General features: G+C 47.4%; 1 protein-coding gene across 6 annotated transcripts in view; it reads right to left on the reverse strand.

Annotated features, from left to right (window-relative positions):
- Positions 1-13,472, reverse strand: part of ACAP3 (ArfGAP with coiled-coil, ankyrin repeat and PH domains 3) — a 159,529-nt gene that overhangs the window by 115,095 nt on the left and 30,962 nt on the right. For 2 of the 6 annotated variants that reach the window (XM_037881111.2, XM_037881107.2), the window contains exon 1: positions 2,932-3,210. The exons of 1 other annotated variant lie outside the window; for it this stretch is intronic. In XM_037881111.2, the coding sequence (XP_037737039.1) occupies positions 2,932-3,059 (128 nt within the window). In that variant the 5' untranslated portion in view covers positions 3,060-3,210. Of the gene's footprint in view, positions 1-2,931; positions 3,212-13,472 lie in introns of those variants that run through there. 3 more of the 6 variants (XM_037881110.2, XM_037881113.2, XM_043531679.1) reach the window with 3 other exon arrangements.

Below are 13,472 nucleotides of genomic sequence, written 5' to 3' on the forward strand. Positions count from 1 at the left end.
AGCTACATACCAGTGTGCGCACATCAGGATGAAGGTCACCCCTGTGCAGGAGGTCAGCACAAGGACCAAGCACCATGCAAGTCTTTAAAGAAGGGCTCAAACAGTGCATGGCATGACTGTCACCTACAGATATGTGCACACAGCTTTAAAACCCTAACCCCAAACTTCCACGTGTGGCTTCTGGTTATAGCAGAGGGCTTGGGAGTCAGGATCCCTGGATTTGTTGGGTGAATATGGCCAGCTCACTTATATTCTCCTGCCTGTTTTGTCCTTTCTGTGAAACAGGGATCACAATGCTTATCCAGCCCACAGTGGGGCTGTGAAGGCTTCCTGAATGATTGCAAAGCTCTTTGAGATGCTCGGATGAAATACGCCAGCTACTCTCTAGGGATGCAAAACTGGGTTGCTCTCACACTTGTTAGATCTGGAAACTAACCCACTTTTCTACGGTCATCCCATTTAGTAGATCTTGCCTTAAAGATTCCAGCCCCCGACAGATATCCTGGTGATTATAAGCCCAAAGATAGAAAGCTGGATATGTATGGAGAGAGAGAGAGAGATTTTTCATGAGTCACTGCTGCAGCCCCAGCTTGCTGCATATCTTACATGTACTCTGTCTAACCCTAGTGCATGCTGGTTCCCGCCATAGCATCTGTGTGTGTGCATGGGACACCCAGCAAGCTGGCACTTGGTTTGTTTTGCTTGAGCACTGCAGCCTGGATTAGCCGCAAAAATAATATATTTTTAAAACACCACTTGGCTGGAATCCTTAAGGTAATGCCGTGATATGTATGAGGTCCTCGAATGAAAGAGCAAAGGGCAAAGCACAACACAGACATTAATTAGGCCTTACACCACATGGCCTCCCGTTAAGTAGAGAAAGCTTTATTGTCCCCACGCTACAGCTGGGGAAACTAAGGCAGAGAACTTAAGCAGTTTGCACATGTTCATGTAGTGAGTCAGCGACAGACATGAAAAAAAGACCCAGAACTCCTAACTCCCAGTTCCCTGCTTTCTCTTTTGATACAAGAGCTGCTCAATGAGAAAACTAACAAAGGTAGGTTAAGTGAAAGGCTTAGAAAAGGTGCCACGCAGGTGGCTTTTATGCCCTTTCATAAAGGACAGGAAAGGAAAGAGGCCCCGATTCAGCAAAGCGTTTAATTACTTGCTTAAGCCCATCTGTATTCAGCAAAGCACTTAAGCGCATACTTAGCTTTAAGAATATGCCTCGGTCACATTGAAGTCAGCAGGTTTAAGCACCCACCTAACCTTAAGCACATAATTATATATTTTGCTGTGTAAAGACGGATTGCTAAGGGGCCACAGCAAAAAAATTTCCATGTGAAACCATCTGTAGCAAGAATGAGATCCAGCGACATGTCTGAAGAGAAGCAGAGCAGGGAGTTACTGGCAGGTGCTGCTAGGCATGCACCCCTGAGTGCCTAGTCATCCAGATTCTCCGAAATCAACAGACCAAAGCACACCTGGCTAAGACGGAAGCAAGGCAGTAAAGCACTGAAAGCTTTCCACAGGCTGGCTCCATGTGCCCTGGTTAGAATTAAAGAGCAATTTGGTGCACAACGTTCAAGATATGTGTTTGCTAACCCAACATAAAAGACAGACAGTGAGCAAGCCTGTTAATCAGAGTTGAGCATCTCAGACCACACCTAGACAATGTGGGGAAAATGCTGATTCCTCAGCAGTGGCAGTAGGTCAAACTGCAGCTTTGCTACGTTACTATTAATAGAAATATTCTCACGATTATTTTTGTTTTTAAATGTCAGTACAAATATGGGAAGGAAGGCGTGTTTGTTGGTTGGCTGGTGGGAGGGGAAGGAGATAAACAGTCCCCAGAAATTTTAGAAACCCAAATGCAACTACGTTGCGCCAACACCTGAGAAGTTGAATGTGAAACTGACTAGAGACAAGAGCTCTGTATTTGCCCTTGGAGCAGCAATGCCAATCCCAAACATTCAGCAATCGGGAACCAGACCATCCCGCCCGCCCCCAAAAAACAAAAAAAAACCCATGAGATTAGTTTAAAACTCACGAGATATTTAAAAATAATAAATTTGGATTTTTTTTTTTTAATTTGCCTTCTGGGTTTTGAGCCTTTTGGGTTCAAGTTTTTCTCTGAAACCACCAGGGCATGAAATTTACTTTTTTTTAAAAAAATGAAAGTTGAGATTCTCAAGTAATCTCCTACCTGTGGGAGTTGGCACTTTAAAAAAAACCACCCAATATGCCGAGACTGGCGATAAGATCTTAGAGTCAGCAACTCCTGCAGGAGTGACTCCCATCAACCTCAGTGGAGTTACGCTAAGGATGAATTTGGCCCAAGACGTGAAACTGACCAGCCTAGATTCAGTAGTCAGTAGTCCCACAACAGACTTGTCAAAGTTAAGCACGGAAAAGGGGGTTTATTTACAGTATCCCACATATGTGGTGGGGATAGCCAAGTGATGAATTGAAAAATAGAGCATTAAGCATCCAATAATGAAGCCACACTGGGGGCGGAGCAAGATGTGAAATTGAAACTGCCCGGTCTTGATTCACTAACCTGAGCGAAATGCAAAAAGTAAAGGGTAAAAAGCAAATCAGATTTCTAAAATCTCTCTCTGTTTTCACAGTTTCAGTGCTAACAGAAGGAAGGGCATTCTTTTAACAATGGTTTTTTACCCTGACGGTGTCCCTTTAAATTTTGGGCCCCCATTTTTGGTAACAAATGTCTTGGCACAAAAATACACACTGTGGAATCTCTTCTTCTCTGCGCGACAGGGTGTAATTTCTACGGACATAACAGGAAATAAACAGCTCTGTGGGTGGAGAACAGACCCCTCTTTACCAAACAATTCCCAGCCCTCCACTCTATTATGTAACACCGCTGGCCTGTATGCTAAGTTTCAGGCAGTTTCTGTGCTAAAGACTCACCAGAGATTGTCAGAAAACTTGTCATCTTGGAAAAAAATTTCACCGTGCTGCATTAGGCAGACAGCACTAAATTCCACTCGCCTTCCATCCCGGGAAGCTGGGTTAGCTGGACTGCAGATGTATATCATATTTTGTTTAGTCTATTATGGATGTTGCTGCACAGCAAATGTTCTTTTCCTCCCAACTCCCCCTTCTTCTGTCACACACACAGTCTGGCATGACCAGCAGATTCTGCTCATTAAAAGCCCAGGACTGGAATACAAAGGAGTTTTGAGGTGCATTGCCAGAGCTGTACGGGAAAAGCCAGATCTGGAGCAGCAAGAGGAACTGCAGGTCAGGAGTGGGGTGCGTTGGCAGAGCTGTAGAGGGGGCCCCAGTTCTGGAACGGGGCGGCACGTCAGAGGTAGGGGGAGTTGTCACCACGGTGGAGGGACCCCAGCTCTAGAATAGCGGGGGAGGACAGTGCGTGAGGAGTGAGCTGCATTATCAGAGCAAGGGGCAGCTGCGCGCCCACCTCTGCGAGCAATTCCTTCTTTCCCCCTCTGAGGGCCAGATCCTCAGCTGATGTAAATCAGCATTGACTTTAATGAAGCTGTGCCAATTTAAGATCTGGCCCTTAGGCATTCATCCCGCACCTTTTCCTTGTCATGGGAGTTTTGCCATTTACTTCACTGTGTGCAAGATGGCGCCTTTAATTTGATATCCCCCCCTGTTTTCTTTCAAAACTGCAGCCTTTTGTGACACCCCCAGCCTGGTACAGAAGCTCGCCTGGCAGCTGGCGTTTTCGGCAGTGCTGGAAGAATTAGAAAGAGAGACTGTGGCGGCAACAGCCCACGCCTAGTTTCAAGGCTAGGCCGATGATAAATCTTCCAGCGGTAGCCTGCCAGAATGCCAGCCACAGGTGTAATTACAGTGATGAATATCACCCCGTCCCCATAACCATCACAAACAAACACACTTCATTTCTTGTTCCCATTAAGGCCAGGGGAGGCAACTACACTGGCCCATTCTATGGACAATATGTACTTGCACCGATTGCTACTCGTCCCCAGCCTTGACTGTGAATTTTTAGCTCATAACTGCGTGTTGAACACTGAAGTGCTTGAGAGACCCCCAGACAATATTCCCTCTTGTGACCCCCACCACAGGAATTCAGTTGGGGGCCACAACACTCGAGCTGTGTTCTGCTCAACTGGGCTTCCCCACTTCTCCCTGCTGTGTGAGAGTCCCTTGCCCTGAGCCCAGTCCTGGCCTCGCTGGCCATGGCTGGGCAAGTGTTTTGCTTTGTACTGTTGCCAGCCTGGCTTCATTGGCGGTCACAAAGTCACAAGCGCTCACCTGCAGCTGAACCCCCATGTCATCTAGACCTGCTCTGAGCATGTTTAGAAGACAAAGGGGCAGATTTTAACATGAGCTCAGTTCCCAGTTTAGGCACCTACCTAAAGGTTAGATTTTCCACCATGCTTAGCAATTGGCAGCTCCTGTTGGGATGCACATGGCTAGATTTTCAAAACCGCTCAGCACGCAGCAGGCTGCGCTGCTCTTTAGAAAATCTGGCCCATGATTCTTAAAGTGCCCTTGGCCAGGCTACATGAATGCTCCCATCACCGGGGGGTTATATCACTGCTAATGAAACACTGGAAGGTCTTAAAGAGAAAATCATCACAGATGCAACCATTGAAATTGGTGGCAAAACTGAGTGACTGCATAAGTTCATAGGTGTTGGGGCCAGAGGGGACTATGATGATCATCTAGTCTAACCTCCTTGTCACAGAACTTCACCAGCTGATTCCTAGATCAAGCCCATATCTTCTGGATAAGCTAGAGCAGCTAGTTTAGAAAGTCCAAGAGGACCCATATTCAGCCAACATATTGAGCTGGTCAGAAGTTTTCCAACAGAAGGTTTTTCCAGGTGAAAATGTGGATTCATCTCAATCAAAATGTCTAGTGGGATCATATTGATTTCGACAAAACTTTCAACTAAACCAGGCAGGCTCCTGATGGATTTCTGCCTGGTTTCCTGCCATCATAATGGTGCTATAGATTTAGCCAGATTAAACCTCTCAGCAGGAAAGCAGTATGTTTCATTCATCCCAATTTGCATCTCTCCTAGAAACTATCCCAGTATCAGCTAAGATCCTCCCCACTGACTAATCTTAAACATTCACTGCTGTACAATCTGCTATAGCTTTCCTTTCTAAAGAGATTCCTCAGAGGCATAAAGAACTTATCTGGCTTAACTCTCATGCTCTGAAACGGCTTTTCCAGAGCTCTGCTCTGTTCATTAGAAGATAAATGAGTGGATGGAACCCTCCAACTTTAAGCTCTGCCATTCGTTTTTCAAAATCCACACCTTTGGCCTCCCAAGAGGGTAGACTTCCTTAGCCAGTGTGCAGCAGGAAAACGCTTTGCAATGGGTGAAAGGTATAGACACAAAGACTCCCTGTCTGCAAGGCTGAAAAGTGTCATGCTTCAGCTCCATCCATCTAATCATCCATTGATCCACTCAACATCCTTCTACCCATCCAACCATGCGACAGCAGCTTTTCGTCCATCCATCAATCCATCCATACCCCAAAAATGTATTCCCTGCTACGTGGCCTTTCATAAGAACACAAGGAATTTTAAGAAGGTGAGAAAAAGCCCCTTATCTTAATATGCTGACCCTTTAATATTTTATTTTAATCCCAGCTTCCTATTTTGCCACCATTTCTTCCGTCTTCAGCAACATCTTGGGGTCTCAATCTCCTTAGTGCAAATGGAGTAAAATGACTCCATTTTACAAGGAGGACGGGATGGCTCAGGGTGTTCATGGGAGATGGTTTCTTTTGCTTTCAGCTCACCTGTTCAAATCCATCCACGTCAGAACGAGTGGTCAAAGGTTTTCAACATTTATTCGAATGGCTGTTCAGCAGCCCATGTGAAATGACTTTGGGGCTGCGTTCTAATCCTCAGTGGATCATCAAACCCATCAACACAATTGCAGATCCGTCGGCAGAGAGGTCAAGTCTTGGATGGGAGATGGAAAACGAACTCCCCTTTCCTCCTCCAGGGATGTTGATGCAGCAGCTATCACGAATGCTGGATGAGTATTTATGTTATATACAGTCTAACAATTCAGTCTGGCCTAAGTCTGTCAAGTGCCAAACGTTTCCTGGTTTGCAAGAGGACGGAATCTGTCTCTCTTCTCAGAGCAGTCATTCTTCAGAATGGCTAGGGCCACGTCTGCCTCTGTCTGGGAACAAACCTTGGGGTCCCTGATGCCCGTGCGCTCATAACCCACCACTGTGATATCTCCTGCCCCTTTGCAGAAAAACTGAATTTCAGGCCTGCCTGAGCAAACTGAGATGGAAGTGGCACATGGAGCATTGAAGCTGGTCGTAAATCAGCCTTGACACGCATGATGGAGAGCGGACCAGGCAGCGGTGCGGCAGGTCCTAATGCAGCGGCAGTGCAGAGGTGCATGGCTCTCCCGGGCCTGGAATCACAACAGGTACTTCGGATCAGGCTTTAGGTGAACTGGCAGCGTCCGGTGCCCGAGCAAGCACGGAAACAGATGCGGGTTGCGGGTCAGAAGTGAGATGAACGGGCAGAGCCAAGAGTGGAGAGCAGGACTGGATTTCGGCTAGCCGACGGCGCCTCCAGTCAAGTATCAGAGGGCATTTACCGCCCGGCTGGGGGCGGGTGGGGGAGAAATGGAAGAGTAGCGAGGGCTGCAGTTCAGGATGGGGGGGCAGCAGTCTGGCCGCGTGGCACAGCAGCAGAAGGGTCAGAACTGAGCGTCATCAATAAAGCTGAGGGAGGGGCTCAGAACTGGAATAACTGAGGGGCGGGGGGGTAGGCGGCAGGTCAGGACCGAAAGGAGCGGCGGGCTTGATCCAAAGCCCGTTGAGGTCAGTGTAAAGATTCCCATTGGCTCTAGCCACTCACGAAAGGGAGAGGGGACCCTGAGGGAGTGCCCACCTGCCTCCCAGTCCGATGCAGGCCAGAGTCATCGGTCCCCACAGTTCAATGGGCATGAAATGTCGGCGCTGGTATCAAAGCAGAGGCCCCGCCCTCCCGAACCCCACCCAGCTGCACAAAGAGAGATGTCCCATGGACAAAGCCAGTGAGGTAGTCTACCACTGTGATTGGCTAATCCCCTCATTAGCAAGGCACCCCCAATAATCCCAATGAAAGGGTTAGACAAAGCTCATTGTTTAGAATAAGCCCCGCAGCAGATAACAGGGTGATAGGCAGTAAGTCGTTCTCAGCTATCTTTGCTTCATATCCCTTGACCAGCTTCCTGTTCAATCTGCTGAGACAAGTCTAACCCCACTGTGCAATACTAATGGACCCTTGGGTTAACACATGATGGAGCCATAGAGTCAGAGGGGTTAAGGCCAGAAGGGAGCATTGGATCATCTAGTCTGATCTCCTGTATAACACGAGCCATTACATTTCACCCAGTTGTCTCTGTGTTGAACCCAGTAACTTGTGTTTGGCTCCAGCAGCTTCCAGAAAGGCAGCCAGCCTGGGTTAGAAACATCGAGAGAGAGAGAGAGAGAGAGAGAATCCACCACCTCCCTTGGTAGCTTGTTCCCCCAATGGTTAATCACCCTCACTGCCTTATTTTTAATCTGAATTTGCCTGGCTTCAGCTTCCAGCCATTGGCTCTTCTGCTTACTCTACGACATTAAAGAGCCTTTTAGTCTCTGGTATTTTCTCCCTGCGCAGGTACTTACACACTGTACTCGAGCTACATTTCCAGAGGCTCCAATCCAATCCTGCCTTTCCTAAACTTTTTTTTTAACCACTGATATGAGACTTTGTGCCCCGTTTCCAGATCATGCTCAGCCTAGAGCCCCATTGACCCCCCCACTGAGATCAGCCTCCCCCACTCAGAATGATCTGACCAGGGTGAGATCTCACCATGAGTGCAATGCACACTCCATACATACCAACAAGGCATGGTATTCCCTGGCCATGACCCAAGCTGGCACCTAAGGACGGCTCACAGCCAACACCCTTCATAGAAAAAAATCACTTCTGAGTGCCAGTAGCTCTGGCTCCCGCAAGCAGGAGAGTCTAGCCTGGAGAGGTAGTGTGAGGAATGAGAAATTAGGTTGCAATCCCTGGGCAGGAGGTGGAGAGATGTTTTTTGCTCCCAACACTTACAGGTTGTTAAACAGAACGTACTTGGCACATCTTTAGCGCTTTCTGGACCCAGTGACGCCAGTGCAGCCCTGGGGCACTGGATCTCCCAAGCACTCTGCAGACTTTAATGAACCATCCTGATGCCCCTGGGAGGCAGGAAAGTTAGTGTTGTTCTATCCCCACCTTACCCGAGGGAGGCGTATCCTCCATCCACTTACGCCGGTGCAATCCGGAGGGACTCCACTGAAGTCAGTGCGGTTACACAGGCGTGAGAGGAGAATCAGGCACTGAGTGTTACACACCCACTAGCTGGTCCCTGATGGACAACGGGTTAACCTTGTCTCATCCTCCCCCTTGCCATACACAGGCACTGAAGGGGAGTACAAGGTAGAAGGGAGCATGCGGATGGGAAGCTGGATCCTGCACCTGTAGGGTCACCGGCCTGGACTCGGGGAATTGTCTGTGACTCATTCTTTTCCTTGATGAACAGCCCACGGCTGACTGCACCTGTGTCGTCTTTTTGTTGTGTGATGCCACCAGCTCACCCTGGGACGTGGAGGGGGCAGTGACATCGCACCAGACACCAATTCAGCCTGGAGAGGTTACGGGACATGCCCAAGGCCACTCAGTGTAGTTGGTCTCTATCCCACTCCCTGCCTTCCAGCCCTGCTTGTCTCTTGTTAGCCTATCCTACCTTTCCATAGGATCAGAGGCACTGACTTTCTCATTTCCCCGGGGCTGCTCGACCCCCACTCAATCCCAGGCCCCGCCCCCACTCCACCCCTTCCCCCAAGGCTCCACCCCCACCCAGCCTCTTCCCGCCCCCGCTCCGCCCCTCCCCCAAGTTCACCCTGCCCTCGCTCCATCTCTTCCTGTCTCCGCTCCTCCCCCTCCCCCACAGTGCCTCCTGCCCGCTGCTGAACAGCTGATCACTGGTGGGTGGGAGGCGCTGGGGGAGGAGGAGGAGCTGACTGGGGGGACCACCAGTGGGTGCTGAGCACCCACTATTTTTTTCCCAGCGGTGCTCCAGCCCCAGAGCACCCACAGAGTTGGCATCTATGCATAGGATTCCTTTACAGCTATTAATATCTAATATCTACGTAATTGCAGTGACGTCTAAGGGAGGTGTGAAGGATGTCTGGCTGCCTGCAGGAATGTGTTCTGTGTGACTAGTCTCTGGGGCCCCATGCGGATGGTCACAGAGCCTCATTGCCCATGGCTCTACTTGGTATCATACATCTTGGGATACCATGGAAAGTGCAATGAGTATTACCTTCTGTATGCACCAGCTGCGCTTCTGGCTTAGACAGGGGAGGGCCTGTTAGTACCTGCCATGTAACCTAAAAACACAGACCGCACCAGCTCCAAGCTTCGGTGAGTCATATTCTAACTTTTGCTCCAAGCAAATAAGATTGACCAGGAGGCAGCAGGCAAATTATTTGGGTGCCATTGATCCTCAGACAAGGTACACACACACACACACACGTACACACTAGAGCTGGGTAGGAAAATGTTTTCCTCTCCCATAACCATTTTCCTCTCCTGAAGTGGGACAAAAAGTCAAAATCTTGAAGATGTTCGCAAACCAAAAATGGGGCGGGGGGGGAATTCCTGTTCGGGTCAACTGAAATGTTTGGTTTCAATTGTGACCATTTAAAAAAAAAAACTTTTTATTATAATTGGCCTGAATTTCGAAATGAAACATCAGCTTGAACCAGAAAACCAAAATGTTGTTTAAAAATGTCAAAATGGGATTTTTCAACATTTTCCAAACTTTTTTTCAACATTTTTTTCAAGTCAAGAAATTCATCCTGTGACGAATTTCAGTTTTGATGAATCTCCATTTTTGGATGGCAAAACTCTTTCACCGAAAACCTCCTGACCAGCTCTCATGCAAACACGCACAACCACGTACACATGTTTTAATGTTTTCGATACCAGCTCCCCAATGACAACAACCTACACTGTTAAACCCAAAGCACCTGACTCAACCTGAGTGCTTGAAGCCAAAAAAGAAAAAAAAGGTTCCTTTGTGTTAAAATAACAGTTATTTTTCTTCAGAAATGTCAAGAAACAAACAGTCAGCCCCTTTACTACAATTACTGAGTCGTTCTCAGAGGACGCCTGGAAAGGTTTCTTCCTCTTGCCAGGAGAAACAAATGTCTTCTCCAGGAGGGGGTTGGAGTGAGGCTGGGTTCTCAGTGTCCTCTCTCTCTCTTCCCCTCCCACTCTTACTCTTATCTGATTCACAAGGGAAAACCAGGAACTGACTCGTGACTGAATTAGATTGGTTTTTGTGAGAGAGTTCTGGTTTCCTTTCAGGACATTGACTTCCACCCCCGCCAGTCGGGCTACATTCTCTCCCTTCGTTTATACCCAACCCGAGCCCAGAGCCTTCACCAAGTGTTCACAGTATAAACACAGGCACAGACTGGCCTGGTAACGAATTACTATAGCCAAAGCTGGTGGGAGTTGCTTGTAGAGGTATATGGGCAAGTTTTCATGTTCTACTTTGAAAGCAGTTCCATTCGGTTTGTTTTACTTTTCAAACTCTAAACGCACAGCGCCGCGTTGCAGGCTAAGGCTCTGATGGACACACACAGAAGCCAAGATACATTCAGTGCTTATCGATTTGTGATGTCCAAGAAGTACGTGTTTGCCTCTTGGGCTTGTCTTACTACATGCTTCCAGAGGGCCAGTCATCAACATAACTAGGATACATATTCCTACAGTGTGTATTACTTGTGTTGCAACAGATGGGTAAGATAAGTCTGGAATTTAAAGCTTTCCACATGACTTTCAGGGTTGGATAGGTTTGAGACGGGACCCTACTAGCAATTTTTGGATTCTTTCATTTAATTTTTTTTATTAATCATAAATAATAATAAATAATAATAATAATAAAGACATTCCCCTCTTCAGCATCCAGCACTTATTAAAGCCCAATATAATATAGGTCATAGAAGAGCATAGAAGAACCTAACTGGTAGCATTCTCACCCCAGTGCTGAAGAGTCATGGCTTCCACTGATGATTACCCCATTACTGACATTGTGATACAGGGTGACGGGAGGTGCTGTCCTTCAGATGAGAGATTCCGACAAGGGCCTTTGGTGTTGTCCAAGCAAAGGAGAAGGATGTGGTTAAAGATGGGATAGGGGTTAAGTCACGGGGATGCTGGAAGTCTGGGTTCTACTCCTGGCCCTGCTACAGGCAAGCTGCTCAGGCTAGGATTTCCAAAGGTGGGCTAAGGGCGTCAGGTTTCCACATCCCCTTGGAATTCAATAGAAGTTGGGGGCCTAACAGCCTGAGAACCATTTGTAAATCTCAGCCTTAGTCTCCCCAGGCCAGGCTCTTAAAAGTAGTTAGGGCATCTAAAGATGGAGATAGATTGCCAGTGGGATTTTCAAAAGTGCCTAACTCCCTTTGATTTCGATGGGAGATAGGCCCTGAGGTGCTTTTGAACACCAGGCCCCCTATCTGTCTCAGTGGGCCTCTAAATACCTTTCCAAATCTGGCCCTCTATGCTAATCTCCCCAGTTGTAAAATGGGGCTAATAATTCTTCCCTGCTTCCCAAGCGGTTGCGAGGAGAACTTCATGAACGTGTGTCAGGCTCAGCTCCTGCAAAGATGGGGGTACCAAGACAGAAGGGCCCATGTCACCTTTTGGAAAGCATTGCGAATAACTGATGTGTCCTGACAACCCCCTGCCCTCCTTCTAGCCCTCCCCCCACACCCCATGAAACAGGTTCCCCTGCCCAAGGCTGAGCAAGAGTGATTACACATCAGAGGCTGCTGCATTTGCCCACGCAGTCCTTGCACTGCCAACATCTCACTCGCTGCATTGCAGCTTGCTCTGGGTTAACATTGATTTCATGAGCTTCTCTACTCAACCTAGAGCTGGTCAGGAATTTTCCGATGGAACGTTTTGCCGTCAGAAACTGTCGACTCGTCAAAAGCAAAACGCTTTGTGGAAATGGGACAATTTAAAAAAAAAAATTGTTTAGGAAAAAACAAACAGCACGGAGTGTTCCTTTTCGACTGCTTTGGAATGGACAATTTCTTTTTGAAATGACTTTTGATGGCATGACAATTTCTTTTTTAAACTTTATATTATATAATATAATATAACGTTTTTAAAAGGTCAAAATCAGAGCACAAGATTTTTGTGTTATCCATATGGAACATTTTGATCCACACAAAATGATTGTTTTTTCAATTGAATTTCATGGGAACTGTCCACATTTTGTGCATGTGTGTTGTTTTCATTTGGTTTCAAAAACGGAAAAATTTCAAAACTGTGGAATTCCCTTTAAAATGGAAGATCCTGTTCCCACCCAGCTGTAATTAAACGGCAGCTCTTCCTTATGAGCTGGCACTAGTTTGAAGTCCCATCTGAGCTACAGGTTAGTCAAATGTTACTGATTCCCATAATAAGAACTGGCAAGCGGAAGAGAAGGATTTCACACCCGCGCTCCCATGAATGGGGATGAAGCATTTAATTAGGAGCACTGCCTATGCGTTAATTATCTTCTTTGTGTGTGGTTATTAATATCTTTGCATGACTCATCAAGCCATGGGCTATGTTTTCCCTACACTGGTTTGAGCTGTGATTTAAGGTTTTATAATATAGCTCTCTATGTGACACACCCAGGAAAAAAAATAAGCTGGTTTCCCAAAGTTAAAGAGGAACAAAAGAAGAAAATGATTGTTGTGATTTGTATTTGGTCGCGCCTCGAGTGCTCAAAGGAGATCAGAGCCCCATTGTGCCAGGTGCTGTGCAGATACCTAGTCCTTGCCCCCAAATAATTTACATTCTAAATAGACACAGTGGGAGATAGAGGCACAGACAGAGGAAGTGATCCATTCAAGATCACCCAGCAAGTGAGTGGCAAACCTGGGAACAGAACTCAGACGGTCCAGATTCCTGGTCTGGTGCCCTATGCCCGGCTCTTCTGTAATTAGAACTCAGATCCCCTGCAATAAGTAAAGTTAATTAGCAAAGGGGAGGGGGCTATAAAATGCCCTGCCGTCGAGGCTATCGGACTACGTTGCCTTTGTTTTCTACATCCTGCATCTTTACTTTTCTAAGAACTTTCCTCATCTGGTGAGGCCAGCGGCCATTTTGTTCTTCGAGCTGCTGCAGCCTGTTTCAGAAGGGACCCACGCACGCTACGTTCTCTCGCCTTCTTGCTCTTGTGATTTTTCTTTCCGCTAAAATAAAAGTCACTTGAGACTGAAAAGGCGTGTGTGGAGCCGTGCGTGATGTGGCTGAGTTGGGAGGCTGCACTGCAATTATTACACGTTTCGCTGTGGCTCTGGGCCCTTCACCCAGCGCTGCAAGGTTGAAGATCCCCAGTCTGAAGCCACAGAGCAGCTCTGCTCTTTCCTAACATTTCTTGGCCC

The sequence above is a fragment of the Chelonia mydas genome, chromosome 18 (genome assembly GCF_015237465.2).
Source record: "Chelonia mydas isolate rCheMyd1 chromosome 18, rCheMyd1.pri.v2, whole genome shotgun sequence".
Classification (NCBI taxonomy): Eukaryota; Metazoa; Chordata; order Testudines; family Cheloniidae; genus Chelonia; species Chelonia mydas.